Here is a 23,922-nt window from a genome sequence, read left to right as displayed (position 1 = left end):
TTGGCACATAGACTCCATATGACGCACTTTATGTCCTGGTGAAGGTTAGGGGAGGATGGGCCACAGACAATAGGATTTGCAGCACCTTCACTCACTTCCACAGACCGCTGTGACCCCCACAGCCAATGAATGACAGGCCTAGACCAAACTTGGGACACAAAACCCCCATGGCCAACAGAACATATTGGAGGGGTTTGGGGAACTGACCCACCTGCATGGGAATTGTAGTTCACCCTGCACCTAGAGTACTCTGAATCCCACCAATGTTGGGTCTGAACCAAACATGGCACACAGAACCCTGGTGACCCACAGAACATACTGGAGGTGTTTGTGGGGGACTGACCAACCTGTGTGGGAGTTGTAGATCATCCTGCATATAGAGCATTCTGAACCCCCTCAATAACAGTTCTGGACCAAACTTGGCACACAGACCCAACATGCCCAACTCTGAATACAGGCGGAGTTTGGGGGTCATTGCCCTTGGAATCGGGGAGCTGTACTTTACCTGCATCCAGAGAAATTGTGGTTCCCAGCAGCAATGGACCGGGACCAAACTTGGCGCACAGAAGCCCCATGACCAACTGAACATACTGTGCGGGTTTGGGGGAATTGGCCTTGATTTTGGGAGTTGTAGTTCACCTGCATCCTGAGAACACTCAGCCCGGCTGACAATGGATCTGGACCACACTTGGCACACAAGCCCAAGATGACCATATGGGAGTTGGCATATGGGAGTTGTAGTTCACCTGTATCCAGAGAGCTCTGAAGTCAGCCGATGACAGAGTTGGACTAAACTTGGCACACACACCCAACATGTCCGACTGGTTTAGGGAGGATTGACCCACGATTCAGGGAATTGCAGTTCACCCACATCATAAAAAACGAAACCACATTCTGGCTTTTCCAGATATTACCTAACACCCCAAAACAAACAATGCCATTTTCATATAACCTGGGCATCTGAATAAAACAGGAGCCCCTGGTGGCACAGTGGGTTAAACCCCTGTGCCGGCAGGACTGAAGACCGACAGGTCGCAGGTTCGAATCCGGGGAGAGGTGGATGAGCTCCCTCTATCAACTCCAGCTCCTCATGCGGGGACATGAGAGAAGTCTCCCACAAAGATGATAAAAACATCAAAATAATCCAGGTGTCCCCTGGGCAACGTCCTTGGAGACGGCCAATTCTCTCACACCAGAAGCGACTCACACCAGAAGCAGTTTCTCAAGTCACTCCTGACACGACAAAAAAAATCTTAATAAAACCATTTCTGATCCTGCCTTCATCCATGCATGTTTTTAGTGGATTAATTAGAGCTCAGGCACGGTGGGAGATCCGAGATTTCGGACAAGAAGGACCATTGCATTGATCTTCCACAGATGAAACAAGTGATACTCCTGACCTTCGGAAAAAGAGCGAAAAGGTGTCTCCTCTGGGGTAGAGAAAGGGGGGGGGGGGGGTATAAATATAGTAAATAAATACAAATAAATAAAACACTCAAATGTTACCAAAAAAAGTATTTTACTATATACAGAGTAAAAATGCCAGATGTTCCAACTGCGTTCAGAAAATGAAGAGGATCGTATTGGAACATACGTAACATAATGGAGTGCAGAAAAGTATTTCAGAGGAAAATCAATCTGTGCTTTATCATTTATAGCAAAGCCTTTGATTGTACAGATCATGAAAAACTATGGATTGTTCATAAAGAAGTCGGAGCACCACAACACTGGATTTTCCAAATGCGTAACTTTTACTCAGGACAAGGGCCACTAAGAGGACAGAAGAAGGAAATACATGGCTCCAAGTTGGCAAGGGGATGAGACAAGGCTTATCCACAGCCAAATCCTCCCGATATCCCTGGGAAACGCCAGGAAACGCAAGAGCACAGCCCCGTAGCCAGGATTTTGTTTCGGGGGGGGGGGGGCTGAATTTTTTTCAGGGGGGTTTCGGGGCTGAGTTTGGGGGGGGGGGCTGAGTCTGAGTGAAAGAGGGTCTACCCTAGCAAACCTTTTGTATCATTACCCCAATACCCCCATCCATATGGGATATATTGAGTATGGTGATCAGATCATGATATGAATAAACATAACAGTTTAAGTAATCCACCGGTAAGGCCTTTTCGCGAACCACCATGAGAATTGCAGGCTACATGCCTGCAAGAGCAAATAGACTTACAACTGAATTTCAATAAATGGGATTCTTGACAAAAAAAAACCAAACAGATTTGGATCTTTTCTTCCCTCTCTGTTGTTGTTGTTGTACCTGGGCTTTCCAAATGGGAGGAAGACGTCCCCGGCTGATCCATGAGCGGAGCACTGCCATGTGGAGTGGCTTCATCATTCACACTCCAGCCTCCCAGTCAGGTTTTGACACAGATGTAAAGAGAGAGCAGAGAGGCTTCAGAAAGAGAGCAAAAACAACCCACAGCCCCACATCTCTGGAGATAAAGCTTGGCTGGTGGGAATCTTTGGACGTTGTGCTCCATCCTTAGGGAGAGAGCTCCAGTTGGGTTTTTTTATTCACATAAAAGAAGGGAAGGAGGGTCTCTCCTGAGAAAGAGGCTGGAGGGTATTCCAAGATTGGGGCTGCTGAGTCTGCATCGTAAAAGGCCACCCGACCTCCTTCATAGTTCAGAGTCACTCGGACCGTCTTGGGCTCCTCGCTCCGAGTCAGAGATGGGGGCACATCTCTACCTCCTGCCTTTCCCACTGTCCAGATCCCAGTGCCAGGGGAACAGGGAATTGCGCCCTTTCTCTGCACAGACTTTCTGGCAACTCCCACGAACCATTCTTCCTCATTCTTCACAAGCGCTTCCCAAAAATGCCTGCCCCCAGTAAATCCCTCCTGGCCCAGCACAAAAGGATAATGATTGAATCTCTCAGGATTGTGAGGAAGATCTTGCCGTTTCTCTCCACGTGTCACATGCCTGCGATCTTCAGAGAGGGTGAGCCAAGGATGGGCTGTGTCTGGATCCAGAGTCACGTATGCTGTTGGTGGTAGAAGCAGATCAGGGTGAAGTGAGAAAGAAAGAAAGAAAGAGAGGGAGGGAGGGAGGGAGGGAGGAAGGAAGGAAGGAAGGAAGGAAGGATGGATAAACTGATGGAAGATCAGCTTCCATCTCTGATTCTTTAAAAATGACAGGGGAATATTCTCTTGCCCTCTCAAATCTAGATTGGTTCTACATTATGTTACTCTTCTTCCTACGGCCAACCTTTGAGCATGGAGTGATGGGACTGTGACTCTAGGGACCCGGGTTCAAATCCCCCTCCGTCATGGAAACCCACTGGGTAACCTTGTGCCAATCCCACACTCTCCACCCCAGGAAACCCTATGACAGGATCGTCTCGGTTTACCGGAAGTCGGAAAGAATTTAAGGGCAGACTATTCACCTGGCTTTATGCCAATATTAAATTCCCACATATCTCACATTGGGGAAGGAGACTCATTCTTTATCTAGGGGTGCATAATGTGCGCCACTAAAATAAGCTTGAAGCAAAGAGCCATAAAAAGTCAGTGTTTGGGTTATTTTGACACCCTTTTGGGAGTTCTATACAGAATCCAGACACATGCCATTTGTTCAGAGCTTTAAAAATCTACTCAGACAGGCAAACCGCACTCCACTCTCTCGGCCTCAATGCAACCCTCTGTGAAAAAATCTGTTTATTTGTTTGTTTACCTTTTTCCTGCTGAAGCCCAGATTCCAGAGAGACTGGAGAGAGAAAAAAGAGAGTGAGGCTTCACACAACATGGTGACTCTCAGAAACCCAGGAATAACCAACACAGGAAGGCTGAGATCCTGCACCCAAGAGATGTAGTGTGACTTTACCCATAGAGAGTTACATCTCATTGATCAAAATGTTCTCTCTGGGAGTCTCCAAGTCCTCCAGAGTGACTCAATTGTAATGTCATGCTGGGGGAATAGAGATCCCTACAGAGAACACCTCTCAAAGAATCTCCAAGTGCAACTTCTTTCAGATGGTCAACTTCTCACTGGGCAACCTAGGTCGCTTCTACACTGCCATATAATATCCCGATTATCTGCTTTGAATTGGATTATAGGGCCTATAAAACCCTATACGGTTCCGGCCCAGTGTATCTGTCCGAACGGATCTCCCTCTACATCCCACCTCGGAGTTTAAGATCTTCTGGGGAGGCCCTGCTCTCGACCCCGCCTTTATCACAAGTGAGACTGGCGGGGACGAGGAGCAGGGCTTTCTCAGTAGTGGCCCCCCACCTGTGGAACTCACTCCCCGGGGAGATTAGATCAGCAACTTCCCTTCTCTCATATAGGAAAAAGCTGAAAACTTGGATGTGGGACCAGGCTTTTGGAAATTCTGGCAGCTAAAAAGAAAGACCATAATGATGGGCAAATAATGACGAAACCTATTGGACCTATGGAACTCGAGACACTGACCATGAGACTGTTTATTGTTGTGCTATTGTGTTATATATTGATGTTTTTAATTTGTTAATTGTTTAACTATTGTAATTGTTTTTATAATTGTATGTATTTGGATAAGGGCATCGAATTGTGCCTTCTTTTTGTAAGCCGCCCTGAGTCCCCCCTTGGGGGTGAGAAGGGCGGGGTATAAGCAACAGAAATAAATAAATAAAGCAGATAATTATTTTGGGCCTTAAGATCAGTCAGGGAGGCCCTCCTATCGATCCCACTTCCCTCACAAGTGAGGTTGGTGGGGACAAGGGAGAGGCCTTCTCGTTAGTGGCCCCCAACTCTTGCCTATTTCCTTGGTCCTCTTCAAGGAAATAGGCAAACACCCAGTCTTTTAATTTTCAGGAAGGAGTTAAAAACCTGGCTATTCCAGCAGGCTTTTGATAATGCTGAAGAGCATTAACCACCTTAGCGGACAGGACTTGAATGGCTCAACTATAACCCGTAATGCTGGATATCCTGATCATAGGAATTGGCTTGTTTTCAACGGCGCATATATTTCTACTGTATTTAGAGGGCAAATAAGTTTTTAAATTTGTTTTACTAATATTTATACTATTGTTTTTTGTTGCATTAAGTTATATGTGATGAGTGTCAGTGCTATATTATTTATGGTATTTGTTTATTGTTGAAAGCACTGTGTCCCTCTGGGAAGAGGTGTGGGATACAAACTAACCTCATTATTATTATTATTATTATTATTATTATTATTATCTCTTTTGATAATATGGCTTTTACATGGTAGTGTAGAAGGGGCCCTAGACATTTCTTGGTATTCTCTCAGTTTTTTTAAACCACAGTTCCCCCTTTGCCTGGAGATGCCACATCCTTCACTCCTGCGAATGTGGAGGGCTGCCTGTCCAATGTTCATATTCCCCTTTGAATCAAGACCACGTAATACTACAGCTTGCTGATAAAGTAATGGGTGCCCCACAACATACGGTTTTCCTAATGTGCAACTTGTACTCAACCAGTTCTCACAATTGCAGGTTGCATGAACCAGAGTAAGGCTGATCGGGGTCCTCTCCATTTTCATTTAGTTTTGCTTCACAACTGAAATGTGATTCCACACTTGAAATAAAATGGAAAAGAAAAGAAATGGCACTGTTCCATGATCCAGGCGGACTCCAAAATGGGCCTAGACAGAGAAGGATAGTCCATTTTATGGGCAGGGGGAGGTTGGGGAAGTTGAAGGAGGAAAACCGTTTCCCCCGTTATTTCCCCCCTCCCCCTTCACCATATCATAAGCAATGGTTGTTTTGGCGATGGCGACATGGGTGGGGGGAAATGGTTTAACTCCTTCAACCCTCAAGCTGCAATGAGTCCTCTTCGGGGAGATAAAGAAGGATAATAATAATAATAATAATAATAATAATAATAATAATAATAATGGGTGTCATGCCAAAAGATCTCAGCCGGCATTTGGAAACAATAAACATTGACAAAATCATAACCTGTCAACTGCAAAAAGCCACCTTACTTGGATCTGTGCACATCATTCAAAAATACATCACACAGTCCTAGACGCTTGGGAAGTGTTCAACTTGTGATTTTGTGATACGAAATCCAGCATATAGATCTCGTTTGCTGTGACATACTGTCTTTTTGTGCCAGTAAAATAATAATAATATTTATAATTATAATAATTATAACAACAACAACAACAACAACAACGGCAACAATAATAATCTTCCCTCGCCTGGATAATGAAACAGTACCGAATAAATCAATACAGAAAATAATACAATTTTGTTTCACATTTGAAATTGTTTCGCTTGGCATTCTAATAGTGGCTCTAAGTTTCCGAATGCTTTGGAACTTTTTCCCCCTTTCAGACCAATGTTACATCTCATGAAGATCCTTGCAGACATTCTCCCTTACCTCTGAATTGTTTCATGACACCCTGCAGAAAGGGAGTGAAATCACGGAAGTCCCAGATCTTCCACTTCAGGGCAGGAGGAAAGGCTGCAGAAGTCTCAAATTCCTCCTTGTTCTTATACCTGGAGGAGAAAGAACACTATCCGAGGATGCACAAAGAGAACGAATGCAGGTTGACACCACTTTAACTCTCCCATGGTGTAGCGGGGAGCGAGGGTCCCCAAGAAATTCCAGGAGAAAGAGGAGAAGGAAGAGACAGAGACAGCTTTGCAAGTTCACAGAATTTTAATGCTTACCCGGGTAAGGGCACCTCAGCTTCAATCTGGCTGGTGAGGTACAAAGCCCTAACTCCAAAACACCCTGCATTTATAGGCAAAATTATCCAGTTCACGCATGCGTATTTGCATTTGACATTTACACAATCTAATCAGTTTGTCCTCGAATCGTGGCCAAGAACATTTGTTGGCAAAATATTATGTTTTCCACAACTTTTCCCCTTACATCATCTGACCTCGCTCCCAGACGATTACATTGACTTATATTGAACCATTAAACTGAATCATAACTTCATATTTCTTCACACATCAAATTATATGATTCCACACATCTTCATCTCTGTATCTTTAACTCATTAAAAGCAAGCATTTCCCTTATTAATCCTCCTTAATTATATTCCCAATACATTTGACAATACATTTGTTCCATTTAAAAAGGTATATTTCATTTTGTCTGCTATTTACTTCAACCAGACAGGAGGTGGCGCTGTTATACCATATCTTCAGATGTTTGCTTCTTTCCTGGATTAATAATTATTAACTTTGTACTTGGCACTAACCCTTGTAACACATTTAGCTCCAGCCTTGGCTTATTCAAATATTGACATAAGATTAGGTCCCTCCAGCCTCCTGTCCTTTATGCCATCTGTCGTTTTCCCTTCCACCAGAGAATCATCACCAGAATTCCTTCTTCACATTATTAAGAATCCCTTTTTAAGGTAAGATTTCATTAATTTCATTAAGTTCTAATTTAGCTGCTGCCACATACCCCACAAAATCTTGTGACGAAGAAAACCATTTTTTCGGAGTCACACCCTTAGAGTGATTATACCACCTTATTTTCCCTGGATAACTGTTGCATCTCTTCTATCTCCAGAGTCATAAGTTGTTTCAATTGACTTCCATGTCGGGCATTTGCCGCAGTAACAATTCTTTCAATCATATTTCTTAAGCAAGCAATCACACAAGGCAGTAGGATTATGATTAGAATACCAATTATCAAGATAACAAATCCTACGACGATGAGGTCTTTTAACCATTGGAAGTTCGGCAACCAATCAGTTAACCAGCCAAAAACACTCTCTCCCTTTGGGGCGTATCCAATTCTGATGGTAGATACTACTTTCTGTATCTTATTTATATCAGATTCAATCTCTCCTGATTTGTTTATATAGTGGCAGCACGTGGTATTTAGAAAAGAACATAGTCCTCCTTCTACAGACAATAGGTAGTCCAAAGCAAGTTTGTGTTGCATCAGGACCCCTGCCAAGGAATCAACTTCCGTCTGCAGAGCTCTTATTCCAGCCACAGTTTTGTTCGCCAGCCTCTCCACTTGAGCTGAGAGTCTCCGAATCTGTTTTATATTTAGAGCTACGCCCGCAGCAGGGAACAAGATGGCTCCCAGCCTTTCTCCCTCATTTAAATAAGTTTGGTCTGGATCATATCCAAGTGTTTCATCATAAGCTCTTTTCAAACGCTGTTCTTCACGCTCCCTTCTCCAAGTCACCTGGGATTGTTGTTCTGGGTATATTGTCACATCCGCTAACATCAGAGTGCCAATCGGTTAAGATGAACTTAACATCAGAGAACTTCCGGTTAAGATGGCGACTTGCTAACAGCTAACCTCCCGTCCGGGTAAGGCGATTGCTCTTAATCCGAGCTTAATCTGATCCATCCGCCCCTATTCTGAACTCCTGTCATCGGCTCCTGAACCGGCATCTCCTCAGGACCCCGGAGGGGGGCTTGAGGGGAGCAGAGGAGGAAAAACCAAGGAGGGAAGAAGAAGGGAGAGGAAGGAGGTAGAGCGAAGGCCGCTACTATCGATACGGCCTAGCACGCTCCCTCCCAGCCCGTCTGCTCGGTCTAACCTGGCCTGGAACATCTAACCCGCCAGCTGCCAATTACCACCCGCTGTGTTGACTACCGGAGGGAGGTCGGAGCGGCCGCCCTTGGAGCTCGGCAGTGTGCGCCGTGTTGCCTGTGTTGCTGTGCTCGGACTCATCCGCGGCTTGGATTAAACTGCGGACCGGAGCGGAGGCCTGGGCTGGTTGGAGTGGATTGTGGGGCTGCCGAGGGACTGCCGAGCCGGAGAGAGTTGCTGGGGCAGCTGGCTGTCGCTCCGAGCGCTGCGGTGCCAGCGAATTGCCGTTCTGCATTGTCCATCTCCACCCACGGCTCGATCTGGCCCTGACTTTCATCTGAGCCCTCGGCCTGTGTCCCCAGCGTGGCTCCGCTCCCCGCTCCCCGGATTCTGTGCCGATCCTTCCGCGCCAAGCTTGAACTCCTCTGCACTCGGAGGTGTGATTCCTCCGCGACTCCAACTGAGACAGGCCTCGTACTCCAACTTTCTCCGAGGCCTGGAGGCGTCCCGGCTGCTTCTCCCATGCCCCGATACCGCTGGGGCAAGCTCGATAGGGTGAGCCGGCGGTGACTCGGCACCTTCCTGGGAGAGCCTGACCAACGCCGCGCGGTGACTCAGCGTTTTTAAGCTCTCTTGCGGCGATCGTGATCTCTAGCCTGCAACGCTCTTAACCAGCAACACTAACCTCACGACTGCTAGGCTGTCTCCTGGGTGGTTGGAACTATATATATTGCTACATAGCTGCTGTTACATGCTTTGTGATCAACCGCCATTACTGTAACGCCACCTACCGCGTTACTGCCTCCATTTCCGGAATTATCCAGCTCATCAGCAGTTCCGGTGGCCATCTTAGCGATCCGTCACTCTGCTGCAAGGCCCCAGTCACCCGACCCTGACACTGATGGTGGGAGGGGGAGGAGGGAGACCAACTGGACTTTACATCTACCAATAGGACTGAGGACTATTCGACCAATTTGCACATTCATTGCGCTAGTAAATTGTTGTCTGAGCCAACGCTGATACCTGCCAACTGCCAGCACTTTATATGAGCCAACGCTATTAAGTCTTCCAATTACCAGCACTTTATTTGATCTATTGCTGCCAAATTTTACAACTGTTAGCACTTAGAGGGGCCAATTGCTGCTAAGGTATACAACGGTCAGCACTTCATCCAACAACTTGCACTTTAACCCTGTATAAGTAAGGTTATTAAGTGACCACCATAGCAGTCAGTCTCTGAAAACGCGTTATTGTATGCACTTAACAGCTTTCTATGCACTTTAACAGCTTAGACTAAATCTTTAGCACTTTAAGACCTAGCAATTTAAAATCTACTACTACTTGAACCTAATATTCTACCTCAACCCTGTATCAACTCTGTTCCCCAATGTCAGCATTCCTCCCTTGGGGTCTGCTTATTGTGTTACTGGTGGACTGGGAGGACAATAGAGGGTGGAACGGGTGGGGGGATCCTGGAATTAACACACCAGGAATAGGAAAGAATTGGACTGAGACTGAGTGGCAAAAGTATATAATCTGGTACAAGTCATGGGTTGAAACTACGAATTCTAAGTGCAATATGGTAGAAGAAGGGTATTCCACTGGCCGGGGGGCCCCCATAGAGCCCGTGACGGGGAGGGGGAGATACGGGAAAGGGAGACCACCAATTCGGCTAATTCGGCCTAGAAATACTAAAAATTTTACAGCCCAAATTCGGCCTAGGGAAAGAAGGAAAAAAAACTTAATTACTTGTAATCGGTCTCCTGACTTGGTAAGTGGGTGTACCCAGGTTGGCAGTCCCTCTGGGTTGAAGATGGTGCTGCTGAACGCCAGATCTGTCAATGGCAAAACATCTTTCATCCAAGATCTAATCTTGGAGGAACGGGCAGATCTGGCGTGCATTACAGAGACCTGGCTGGATGAAGCTGGAGGAGTTAATTTGACCCAGCTTTGTCCGCCAGGATTCTCTGTACAGCACCAGTCGAGACCTGGAGGGCGGGGAGGCGGAGTTGCGGTGGTCTATAAAAATTCTATCCCTCTGACCAGAGGCCCCATTCCACAGTCAACCAATTTCGAGTGTGTCCACCTGAGGGTGGGCGACCGGGACAGAATAGGGATTCTGTTAGTGTACCGCCCACCTCGCTGCACTACGGTCTCCCTACCTGAGCTAGCGGGGGTGGTCTCGAGCCTGGCATTGGAGTCTCAACGGCTTCTTGTGCTGGGGGACTTCAATGTACATGCCGAGACTGCCCTAGGAGGAGCGGCTCAGGACTTCATGTCATCCATGGCAACCATGGGGCTGTCCCAACAAGTATCTGGCCCCACCCACTGTGCGGGACACACATTAGATTTGGTTTTCTGTCAGGGATGGGAGCAAGGTGGCGGTGTTGAGGAGTTATCCACCTCTCCGTTGCCATGGACCGACCACTATCTGGTCAGATTTAGACTCACCACACCTTCCAACCTCTGCAGAGGTGGGGGACCCATTAAGATGGTCCGCCCCAGGAGGCTTATGGATCCAAACGGATTCCTGACGGCTCTTGGGGATTTTCCTGCCACCTCGGTTGGTGATTCTGTTGAAGCCCTGGTGTCTCTCTGGAATGGGGAGATGACTAGGGCCATAAACACGATTGCTCCGGAACGTCCCCTCTCAAGTAGCCGAGCTAAACCAGCACCTTGGTTCAACGAGGAGCTGGCAGCGATGAAGCGAAGGAAGAGGAGACTAGAGCGCGTGTGGCATTCGGACCCGAGCGAGTTAAATCGAACACGGTTTGTTGCCCTATTAAGGGCATATGCCGTGGCAATAAAGGCGGCAAAGAAAGCTTTCTTTGCGGCCAATATTGCGTCCGCAAAGAACCGTCCGGCGGAGTTGTTTCGAGTTGTCAGAGGGCTATTGAACCCCACCACTCCGGATGGGAACCCTGACAACTCGACGGCCCGCTGTGAAGCATTTGCTCGGTTCTTTGCGGACAAAGTCGCTTTGATCCGCTCTGGCCTGGATACCACGTTAACGGCAGTCTCTGAGGATGTAACACGAGCATCTGCTTGTCCGATTTTGATGGATTCATTTCAATTGGTGAAACCCGAGGATGTGGACAAGATACTTGGAGGAATGAGAGCTACCACATGCATCCTAGACCCCTGCCCATCCTGGCTTCTAAAGGAGGCCAGAGGGGGATTGGCCGAGTGGGTGGAGGTGGTGGTTAATGCCTCCCTTCGGGAAGGCAATATTCCAGCCAGCTTAAAACAAGCTGTAATAAAACCGCTGTTGAAAAAACCATCACTAGACCCCACTCAATTCGTCAACTATCGGCCTGTTTCCAATCTTCCCTTTTTGAGCAAAGTCCTGGAACGTGTGGTGGCCTCACAACTCCAGGTATTCTTGGTAGACACTGATTATCTGGATCCGGCACAGTCTGGCTTTAGGCCGGGACATGGTACCGAGACAGCCCTGGTCGCCTTAGTGGATGATCTCCGCAGAGAGCTCGACAGGGGGAGTGTGTCCCTGTTGGTCCTGCTGGATCTCTCAGCGGCCTTCGATACCGTCGACCACGGTATCCTTCTGGGACGCCTCGCGGGAATGGGCCTTGGTGGCACTGTTTTACAGTGGCTCGGGTCCTTCCTAGAGGGTCGTACCCAGAAGGTGTTGATGGGGGACAGCTGCTCGTCCTCACAACCTTTGTCTTGTGGGGTCCCGCAGGGTTCAATACTGTCCCCCATGTTGTTTAACATCTACATGAAGCCGTTGGGAGAGATCATCCGGAGTTTCGGGGTGCGGTGTTATCTGTACGCAGATGATGTCCAACTCTGTCACTCCTTTCCACCTACTTCTAAGGAGGCTGTTCAGGTCCTGAACCGGTGCTTGGCCGCTGTGTCGGACTGGATGAGGGTGAACAAATTGAAGTTGAATCCAGACAAGACAGAGGCACTCCTGGTCAGTCGAAAGGCCGAACGGGGCATAGGGTTACAGCCTGTGTTGGACGGGGTTACACTCCCCCTGAAGACGCAGGTTCGCAGCTTGGGTGTGACCCTGGATTCATCGCTGAGCCTGGAGCCTCAGGTCTCAGCGGTGGCCAGGGGAGCATTTGCACAGCTTCGGCTCGTGCGCCAGCTGCGCCCGTACCTCGGGAAGTCGGACTTGGCCACGGTAGTCCACGCTCTGGTCACATCCCGCATAGATTACTGCAACGCGCTCTACGTGGGGCTGCCCTTGAAGACTGCCCGGAAGCTCCAGATGGTCCAGCGCTTGGCAGCCAGGTTGCTAACAGGAGCAGCTCTCAGGGAGCATACCACTCCTCTGTTGAGCCAGCTCCACTGGCTGCCAATTCCCTACCGGGCACAATTCAAGGTGCTGGCATTAGCCTACAAAGCCCTAAACGGTTCCGGCCCCACCTACCTCTCCGAACGCATCTCCTCCTATGAACCGACACGGACATTAAGATCGTCCGGGGAGGCCCTGCTCTCGGTTCCGCCTGCGTCACAGGCACGGTTGGCGGGAACGAGAGACAGGGCCTTCTCGGTGGTGGCCCCTCGGTTATGGAATGCCCTACCAAGCGACATCAGACAGGCCCCTTCGTTGCTGGCATTTAGGAAGAAGCTCAAAACCTGGCTTTTTGAGCAAGCGTTTGGCTAATCAGCGCAATTGTACACAGAATGACGGTAAACTGAACATAGGAACGGTATAAGGATATGAGACTGGATCTTGGTTGCGATCGAGGCATTGTATGAATGGTTGTGTGTTTGTTATTGGGTATGCTGTGTTTTAATTGTTATTGTTGTGGTAATTAATATTGTGTAAACCGCATTGAGTCACCTATTATAGGTTGAGAAACGCGGTATAGAAATAAAGCAAATAAATAAATCGTGCACGTTCCTTCCCAAAATGGCGGCAAAATCTTTCCTGCCCATTGACCACAGATCCAATACAATCCTTGAGACAAGCCACCCTTGGCTACCAACGATTTAGGCACTTCCTGGTGGGCTTCCACCCCTTTTACCACTTTTGCAGGATTTGATTCTCCTCTACTCTGCTGTGGCCCTTCAACAGGTGGTTCTCCCTGGCCCTGAGGCAGCCCTTTGCTAGGAGCCTTTGGTGGATCACGACCCCTGCTGGCTACTTTTGCCTGGGCCTGTTTAATGTGCGTGCCCAATTCTGGTGAAACAACTCCATCAGATCTTTTTACCCTTCTTGAATGTTCCAAACGGGCTAAGAGGCTAATATCTTCAGACGCCTCTGTTTTGAATACATGGAGAAGGAGATTACAATTGGGATAATGACCAAGTTCTATTTGGTGTGTGTGGAGAGGGTTGTCTCTATCTTGGGTCCATCTCTCATCTTTCTCCCAAATAATGCAAGCTGGGGCCTCTGGCGAAGTCCCTGCATGTGTTATTATAGCTTGTCCTGGATCAAGTAAAGTTTCAGTCATCTCATAATTTTGAGGCCTTAAAGCGCTCCATCCCTTTTGACTTAATAATGTTCCTACCATAAGTGGCCATCCCTCACGCTGGGAAGTAGGCCCATGACTACAAATCCAACAGTCAGTAGCTTCTGTCTCATTCGCTATGTTCTGAATCATCTGGTGGAATATGTTCTGCTCCCATCCTCCCTGCACTAGCTTGGTGACAATTACACTCAACACCATCAGGTAATAAGTATTCCACATTCCAAAACGAATAAGCTTTCCCCCATAAAACATGCTTATAACGGTAAGCCAACCAGATCAACCCCACAATAATCAGGAATCCCACAAATACACCCCCGTCACCAAAAAAGTCCATTTACTCTTCTTTCTTCTTTCTTCTTTCTTCTTGCTTGATTGTAGTTTCAAAAACTAAGTCTCTCTCCTATTCAGGGCAACTTTATTCTTATGTTTTAAGTCTTTGAAGTGTATGTCTTTTTATTTTATTTATGTATGGTTTAATTAGTTCTTTATTCAATCATCCAACTCTTAAATTTATTTGCTGTAAGTCAGGGTCCTCTGCTGTGTAGTCTTCTCTCAAGCAGGCTTAGCTCATCCACAATTTTACTTCCTCGTACCCGTGGGGATTCATCAAGTAGCAGACCCCTTTCACTCCTGTCTCAGATGTCACACTCCCCAGGATCTTTCATCCACTTTAAATCTTCTGGTAAAACAGGGGGATACTGTAACAGGTAATTAATTAACATTTTTAAAATCTGTACTTCTTTCCTTGATGCTTAATCCTCCTCACTTCCACCTCAAATTGCAACAGTTTATCTTCCTTTGCCAATTCAATTTCTTAACATTTTTGAACCTTAAAAAGCATCTCAGTATTTTAGCAAAGCAACCCCACAACATTCACTTTATCACAGCTCTCCCCACAAAATCTTCTAAATTTAAATGCATCTCAAATTGTCACTACTTTCTCTCTCAGACAGTTTCACAACTAATATCAATTTTTTTCCCCAAAAGATTTTCCCAATTTCTTCTCTCCCCGTGAGGGCATTTAAGTGGCCATCTTAAATACTCTCAACACATGATTTTTCCCTTTTCAATCTCACCCGGCATTTGCAAACAATCAACCTCACACAACCTCACACACCAATCTTATTCATCCCAAAACTGATTCCATACATACACTCATTTACTCTTTACTGCAATTTTCTTTCATTATCTTTAATCCCTCTTTACTTCTGTACTAACATTTCATCACTACTGTATGACTTTCTTTTACATTCTCATTCTCTCTTTTCCCACATGGTAATCACACACTCTGGTTCTTCTCCTGTGATTAACCATTTCGCTCTTCTGACTTACTTTTTCCTTGCTTTCTCAACATTCTCTCAACATACCTTAACTTTCTTCTTGGATGACTTTCTCTTACCCACATGCTTGGTCTTTCCCCATCATATGTTCCAGGTTTTCCTGAATTATCCTCTTTTTTCCTTTTATTTGAAACCTGTGAAGATTATTTCTCTCACAACACAAACAGCTACACACATTCTTTTTATCCTTGTTCTTTTTCTAACCACACACACATTCAAGTTTTCCAGAGAATGTATACAGACATTTTCCCTTTTTCCCAAAAGACAAACACATATTTCACATATTTTTCTTTTTTCTCTTTTCCTTTTTTTTTCCATCATTTCTTTTCTTTTGGCTTTTCTTTTGGCTTTTTCCCGGAAGCCTATAACCATTTGTTTCTTTTCTTTATGAACATACTGACATTTAACAAAGAGACAAAGCAAAAACAAAAACAGACATACGGTTGCAAAGCAGCTAGAAGGGACAATGCATATAGACACAGCCAGATTCCACAATACACAACACATAGGATCAACATAACAATTTCCCTTTACAAAGTGCACTTTTTCTTAACCTAAGAGTGCGCCTTCTGTGGCGAATGCAACACTCAGGGGGTTTTCCTTCTTGAGGTCTGCAGTACCTCCTTTGAAAAAATGTTCCCCCAAAACTGTTTCCTCAGGCATATTCACAAATGCCTATACCTTAAAAAAAGCTAGCTTTTCCCTTTTTCTGGAACTGCAGCTGTTAATTCCCAATGCCCTCTCAGTCAAGGAGCCAGCAAAGGAACAGGCCAGTGGAGGCGATTTTTCTTATGGGTACCCTTTTTCGTCCCCCCTGATCCATGCCTTGTCCAGCCCTCGAGTGAGAAGCACCAGCTTCCAAAAGCTTACCTTTCCTTCTTCCTTTTCTCCAGCCCCACGTTGGGCGCCATTTTGTAGCGGGGAGCGAGGGTCCCCAAGAAATTCCAGGAGAAAGAGGAGAAGGAAGAGACAGAGACAGCTTTGCAAGTTCACAGAATTTTAATGCTTACCCGGGTAAGGGCACCTCAGCTTCAATCTGGCTGGTGAGGTACAAAGCCCTAACTCCAAAACACCCTGCATTTATAGGCAAAATTATCCAGTTCACGCATGCGTATTTGCATTTGACATTTACACAATCTAATCAGTTTGTCCTCGAATCGTGGCCAAGAACATTTGTTGGCAAAATATTATGTTTTCCACAACTTTTCCCCTTACATCATCTGACCTCGCTCCCAGACGATTACATTGACTTATATTGAACCATTAAACTGAATCATAACTTCATATTTCTTCACACATCAAATTATATGATTCCACACATCTTCATCTCTGTATCTTTAACTCATTAAAAGCAAGCATTTCCCTTATTAATCCTCCTTAATTATATTCCCAATACATTTGACAATACATTTGTTCCATTTAAAAAGGTATATTTCATTTTGTCTGCTATTTACTTCAACCAGACAGGAGGTGGCGCTGTTATACCATATCTTCAGATGTTTGCTTCTTTCCTGGATTAATAATTATTAACTTTGTACTTGGCACTAACCCTTGTAACACATTTAGCTCCAGCCTTGGCTTATTCAAATATTGACATAAGATTAGGTCCCTCCAGCCTCCTGTCCTTTATGCCATCTGTCGTTTTCCCTTCCACCAGAGAATCATCACCAGAATTCCTTCTTCACATTATTAAGAATCCCTTTTTAAGGTAAGATTTCATTAATTTCATTAAGTTCTAATTTAGCTGCTGCCACAATGGCTCAGTGCTATGTAATCATTTACGGGGCCTTCTTTGCCAAAGTGTGCTGGTGCCTAGTTTCCAAGCACTGAGCCATGGCAGTTCAAGACAATTTTTTAAACTGTGAACTTTACATTCTGTTGTTACAGCATTTGAATCCTTGTGTCATGTATTTTAGTATATGTTGTTTTCTGATGGTGTTCCCATTTTATGGTATGTATTCATAGTGATGTGCTTTGGCTGGATTGTGTCCTGCCTCAAGTCCTGAGGGGAGGTGTACAACAAATTTAAGTTGTTGCTGTTGCTGTTGTTGTTGTCAAATTGCTTTAATGCAGCACAGAATTACAGAAGTGAAGGGATCTTGTTGGCCATCCAGTCCAATTCTGTCTGTGGCCACCAGCGAAACACAGACTCCTGCAATGCACTGCTGCTTTTGAGAATTGTGTATTTCGTGTTGAAATCTGAGCTTTAGTGAGAGGAGGAGAGGAAACGAACTTACCCCTCTAAGGTGCTTCTGATATCCTGTAAATGAAGGGAAGAAAGAACATTTTGAGGCATTTGGAAAAGTTAAACATCCTGCCTATAGTTCTGAACTTTCCCATTGGACTATCACCGATTTGGACCCCTGAAAGAAGCCCTTCATGTCTGATGTAGAGGTGTAGACAGTGGTGAAGACCGTGGTTCGTTCATTTTTAATAAGGGAATGCAAAAGCCTATTGATAGATGATTATGTCAAAAATGATGTATTCGTCTTTTCTGAAAGTTGATTAAAATAAATTCTGCAGCCAGACTGTACAATTTTTGAGATGTTTTGTGTGATCAATTGATCTGATGTGTTGTCGGCTTTTGTGGCTGGAATCACTGGGTTGCTGTATGTTTTTCGAGCTGTATGGCCATGTTCCAGAAGCATTCTCTCCTGATGTTTCACCTGCATCTATTGCAGGCATCCTCAGAGGTTGTGAGAACATGGCCATACAGCTTGAAAAACTTACACCAGACCGATCTTATCTCTTAGAGGTGGAACCCAAGCTAGTGTTGTTGTTGTTTATTCATTCAGTCGCTTCCGACTCTTTGTGACCCCATGGACCACTCCACGCTAGAGCTCCCTGTCGGCTGTGGCTTGTGTCAAATTCATTTATGTTTCTTCTTTGCCTTGTAAACACAGCACAAAGGTAATGTCACACAATAGTTTGTGCACACAGAACCATGAGAAAACTGAAGTGTCACTGTCTCAGCCACCCATGGGGACAATATGGGCCTCACCTGGAGGAGTTGACTTGCTGGCTGCTGATGCTTCTCCTCCATCTCTTGGATGAGTTTCGAGAGAGAGGAGAGTTCTTCGGGGAGTCTGGCCAGATGTTCCTCCTCTTTGGCTGAAATCTCCTTCTCCACCTCTTCCATTTTTGCCAGCAGATTCCTCTCTTCTTCTTCAAGGATCTGGTGCATGAGCCTGAATGCAGCCACAGTCTTCTCCTTCTCTCTTTGGGTTTTCTTCTAGTATAAAGGAAAGGAGAAACAGTTGTGAGAGGCAGAAAGGGGGTCTTTGGAGTGAATTCTCCACATTCCTTTGAAGTGGAGCTTACATCTCTTCACAAAGAAAAAGTCAATATCCAGTGGTGAAAGTGGTTTGTGAAGGCCTGCAAGGGCCTGCCACTGGAATGGGTTTGGGTCAGTATTTTCTGTAGGCTGCCATGTCTCTTACAATGTGAGATATTTTTGAAAAAAGAAATTCAGTTTATTCAGACTCACATTCAAGTCAACAACATCATCATCATCAACAACAACAATAGCAACTGTATTCTTATACCCTGCCACCATCTCCCTAACAATCCAGATAAGAACAAAGTTAAATAGAGTATAAAAAAGAATATAAAGCAGCATCATCAAAACAATGCTCGACAAAAACCAAAAATACTTTTTCTAGCCTGTGTGAACATGGGATAGTGCAAAGCGGCGTACCGCAGGGCCTGGAAGCTGGATGAAGTGCAGAGACCAGAGAACTATCTGGCGAACTAGGGACTGGGCATATGTCACTAAGGACTACTCATTCTCAAATGCTAGCTGAAACACCCAGGCTGAAACACCCGGGCCATCTTCAAAGGCAGCTCCATGTAGAGCGCATTGCAGTAATCCAATCTAGATGTAACCAAGGCATGGACCACCTTGGCCAAGTTGAGGTACGGTCACAGCTGGCACACGAGCTTTAATTGTGCGAAGGCCCTCCCAGCCACTGCTGATAGCATCAAGTGGCAGCCCTGAATCCAGGAGGACCACCAGACTGTGGACCTGTGACCTTGGGAGGAGTGTAACCTCATTGAGCATAGGTTGCCACCCTATACCCCGATTGGCCTCGTGACTGACCAGATGGCACAAAACTCCAAAACTCTGGATGACTTCACCCAGTGGTTTCATGTCGATGTTAAAAAGCATGGGGTGTCATGACCTTATTTCCTGGTTTCGTGTGAAGCCAGGAAATTAGGCCGTGCCTTACATCTGGCCTGTCTATATTTGAAACAAGGGAGAAGGTTGCCATGGAAATGGGACAATGAAGGGAAAGGGCCAGCATGAAGGATAGGTGGCGTGGGGGAAATAAACTGGCAGTTGGAATTTTGTTGCATCCCCTACTGCATGCTTTTGAATTAAAGCCTTCCAACTTTGTGAGGCAATTCTTTCACCAGAAAGCTACAGATCCAGACATGGGGGATAGAATGGAACCTTGCAGGGCCCCCACAGGTCAAAGGCCAGGGGTCCCCCATCTTCAATAACTGGGTGTGATTCTCCAAGGAGCGGAGCCACCACAAAGCAATGCCCCCAAGACCCATTCCAGAGAGCCAATCCAGAAGGATACCCTGGTTGATGGGATTAAAAGCCACTGAGATACCCAAGAGAACCAACAAGGACACACTCCCCCGCCTATCTCTCTTTGGAGGTCATTCACCAAGCAGCAATGCCACTTACGAGCAAATCTCGCCTTTCTCGTGCTGTGTCTGCTTTGTAGGCCAGAATTTTCTCTCTCTCCTTCTTCAGAGTCTCCAGATAATTCCAAATCTGATCCTGAAGAGGAAAAGAAAGCTCTTGGTCACTGCTTTTCTTCAAGGTTTAGAATGGTTTCGAAGGTCATACCGTCAACCATACAGCATGTATTGAATTTTATGGGTGCTTTGGACAATGTTGGCCTCTATTGGAAGCACACTCTTCTTTGGTTACTACTGCTTCCACAATTTTCTTTACTCATAAAAAGTCCCTCCAAATGAAAAAAAAGTATCTGAAAATCCCAGGTTTTATTCCTGTACTAATCAATGTTATTTTGGAGATGCACTTGATGGATGCTATCGCAGGAGGCAGGCAAAGTGACATTGCATCCTTATTGTATGATGCCAGGTTCATCCTGGTGCCGGTTTGCCCCTTCCCTCCCTCCCTCCCTGTGATTGTCCCATCCCTAGATATTGTCCGTGAAAATCCACCTATAGCTCACAATCCCGCAACAGTCCTGTCTCTTACTTTGTGGCAATGTGTCCCATCCCCTTCTGTGCCAGCATGATGGGAGCAAGATCACATCAAAAGATGGGATTCTCTTCCTCTTCACACTTTCCACTATTCCTCACTAATCCAATACTGTCTGACACACACACACACACACACACACACACACAAATTGCTCAAATTGCTCATGGGACTCTGAATGGCTGAATTGGCAGAACTGAGCCAATGAAGAGAAGTGTGATATAAAACTCCTCAATTTGGTATCACTCTAGGTTCTTGTGGGTTTTTTCGGGCTATAGAGCCATGTTCTAGACGCATTTCTCCTGACGTTTCGCCTGCATCTATGGCAAGCATCCTCAGAGGTAGTGAGGTCTGTTGGAATTAGGACAATGGGTTTATATATCTGTGGAATGGCTGGGGTGGGGCAAGGAGCTCTTCCCTGCTGCAGTTAGGTGTGAATGTTTCAGCTGATCACCTTCATTAGCATTTGAAGGCCTGCCTGAGCCTGGGAAAATCTCTTGCTGGGAGGTGTTAATCTGTGCCTGGTTGTTTCCTCTCTGTTGTTTTGCTGTTGTAATTTTAGAGTTTTTTAATACTGGTAGCCAGATTTTGTTCATTTTCATGAAAAGGTGCACCCTTGATCCCTGAAAACATCCGAGCCTGGGGAAATATGGAACTCCAGCCACAGACCTGTATTATGGGGTGGAGATGTACCACAACACCTTGCCCCTACATTGGCCGTCTTCAGAAAGAACTTGAAGACCTGGCTGTTCCGATGTGCCTTCCCCGATTAGGAAATCTCCAATACCAAGTCCCAGACGCACTTTATTAGAATTAAGACTGCCGCACACTGCACATTGCACTTGCCTATCATCCTTACATATCACCTGTCACATCCGCACTTTTAATCCTGTACCCTTTACTCTGGCCGGCCCAGTTTTATCTTGTTTGATGTATTGTTTATTGCTTGTGGTTCTTGTTGTTTAATACTGCTTTAATTGTTTTTAATTTGCTTTAAGTGTGTTGTATGTTGTGTATTGAGGCCTTGGCCTTTGTAAGCCACATTGAGTCCTTTGGGAGATGCTAGCGAGGTACAAATAAAGTTTAATAAAATAATAATAATAATTGTAAGGGGTCCCTATTTAACCACCCGCCCTACCTTGTACTCCTTTGATGCTTCATCCAGAGGGATCACCTGGTGGTTTTCGTGCTCCTTCGACCTGTCGCATACCACACAGATGGGGGCGTCATGGTCCTTGCAGAAGAGCTTCAGGGGCTCATTGTGCCTTTGGCAGAGTCTCCCCTTTTCTTTCTCCATTTCCATGGCGATCTCCACCAAGTTTGCCAGCTTCCAATTCCGCTTGATGCCCCTTTTCGGCACTTTCTCCCTGCATTGTGGGCAGGGGACCTCTTCCTCCTCCCGGCCTTGATCCAGGCAGGCTTGGCAGAAATTGTGCCCGCAGGAGAGGCTCACAGGCTCCTTGAAATACTCCAGGCAGATGGAGCAGGCCAGTTCCCCACAAAGCTTCTTCACAAGGTCTCCAGAGGCCATGGCTACCAATGCTCCTCTGCTGCAGAGACCAGACAAAGCTAATCGCCTTCTTATTTTCGTTTCTCAGCCTTTCTCTTTCTGGAAAGCAGCTGATGACTCCGCCTCTGCCCAACCTCTGGGGCTGCAACCTATAAGTCCCCCTGCAGCTTCAGTCCAACTTCTCTGAAAGAGCAAATCTCCCCATAGCAGAATTTCATGAGGTGCAGAGTTTACTTTAAATTTTTCAAAAACGTTATGAAACCACAAGGAAGTCCATTTCTAGATAGAAAAGATGGGGCCGAGACTCTGTAACGGAGAGTAAATAGAGATATTGTATAAATCTCCATTTCTTCTAAAGTCAAGCAAAGGGAAAAGATTCAAAGTCTACATTCTGCATCCAAACTCTTGACTCAAAAGCTCAGAGAGAGACTGAGCAGGAGGTCTCTTTTTTGTGGGGGGGGGGGGGGAGGGCTGAAAACCAAGGGCATGCAACCTGAGCATGATCACTCTAAGTCAACATTTCTCAACCTGTGGGTCAGGACCCCTGGGGGGGGGGGGGGAATGCAAGAAATGTCAGTGGGGTCGCCAAAGACCATCAGAAATACAGTATTTTCTGTTGGTCATGGGTGTTCTGACCCCATTCTATCGTTGGTGGGGTTCAGTATGTTCTTTGGTTGTAGGTGAACTATAAATCCCAGTAACTGTAACCCCCAAATGTCAAGGTCTATTTTCCCCAAACTCTACCACTTTTCACATTTGGGAATATTGAGTATTCGTGCCAAGTTTGGTCCAGTCCCATCACTGTCCCACCACTGGCCCAGTCCCATCACCCTGTTCAGATATCAGCCAGCATGCCAACACCTTAAATCAAGAAATAGTTTTCTAAGATCTACAGAGACACTTGCTGTAACACCTCAGCAAGCAAGAGTCCAAAAGTGGCAGGCTCAAACCCAGCACCTCAATCCATGGGTGATACCAGATGAGAGACTCCCCCCTGGGCACACAGAGGACTGGGCGACTTGGAAGGCGCTGAACAGACTGTGCTCTGGCACCACGAGATGCAGAGCCAACCTCGAGAAATGGGGCCACAAAGTGGAATCCTGGATATGCAAATGTGGAGAAGAGCAAAGCACAGACCACCTGCTGCAATGCAACCTGAGCCCTGCCACATGCACAATGGAGGACCTTCTTGCGGCAACACCAGAGGCACTCCAAGCGGCCAGATACTGGTCAAAGGACATTTAATCAATTACCAAACTCACAAATGATGTATTTTGTCTGTTTATTTCCTTTGTTCTGTTAGAAATGTAATATAATTGACTGGTTGCCCTGACACGACAAATAAATAACTATTTCATACCCCCCCCCCCGGCCAACTTCCCGCTGGTGCAGTGGGTTAAATAGCTTGCTGACCAAAAGGTTAGCGATCCGAATCCAGGGAGCAGGGTGAGCTCCCGCTGTTAGGTCCAGCTTCTGCCAATCTAGCAGTGTGAAAACATGCACATGTGAGTAGATCAATAGGTGCCGCTTCTGTGGGAAGGTAACGGCGCTCCATGCAGTCATGCTGGCCATATGACCTCAGAGGTGTCTATGGACAACGCTGGATCTTCAGTTTAGAAATGGAGATGAGCACCAACCCCTCGAGTCGAACATGACTGGACTTAATGTCAGGAGAAACCTTTCCCTTTCCCTTAATTATTTCATGCCAGTTTGAAGCAGATTTTTTAAAGAGTTTCAAGGACAGGCAAACCCACCTCACTGCGGGAATGATATCTCTGGGGTGCTGGGACTGGACATGGTTTATTGTAATGGTTTCCTGAATTATCCATGATTTTTGGTAATCGCTCTCCATCCCGGAGTGGATTCTTCATTAAAACAGGAGTCAAAGGCTCCATTTACACTGACCATTTAATGCAGTTTC

At 46.0% G+C, this 23,922-nt stretch overlaps 1 protein-coding gene across 1 annotated transcript; it reads right to left on the bottom strand.

Annotated features, from left to right (window-relative positions):
- Positions 1 to 1,957: 1,957 nt before the first annotated feature.
- Positions 1,958 to 22,139, bottom strand: LOC132779696 (zinc finger protein RFP). Its single transcript, XM_067465507.1, has 7 exons — positions 21,630 to 22,139; positions 19,946 to 20,041; positions 18,251 to 18,481; positions 17,487 to 17,509; positions 6,333 to 6,451; positions 3,678 to 3,710; positions 1,958 to 2,988 (listed from the first exon to the last, which is right to left on the bottom strand). The coding sequence occupies exons 1-7, from the start codon at positions 22,020 to 22,022 to the stop codon at positions 2,489 to 2,491; spliced, it is 1,395 nt and encodes a 464-aa protein (XP_067321608.1). The 5' UTR covers positions 22,023 to 22,139; the 3' UTR covers positions 1,958 to 2,488.
- Between the last annotated feature and the right edge of the window lie 1,783 nt (positions 22,140 to 23,922).

The sequence above is a fragment of the Anolis sagrei genome, chromosome 2, assembly GCF_037176765.1.
Source record: "Anolis sagrei isolate rAnoSag1 chromosome 2, rAnoSag1.mat, whole genome shotgun sequence".
NCBI classification, from domain to species: Eukaryota; Metazoa; Chordata; class Lepidosauria; order Squamata; family Dactyloidae; genus Anolis; species Anolis sagrei.
Note: the sequence above shows the minus strand (reverse complement) of the source record. Positions and strands in the feature narration are given on the sequence as shown.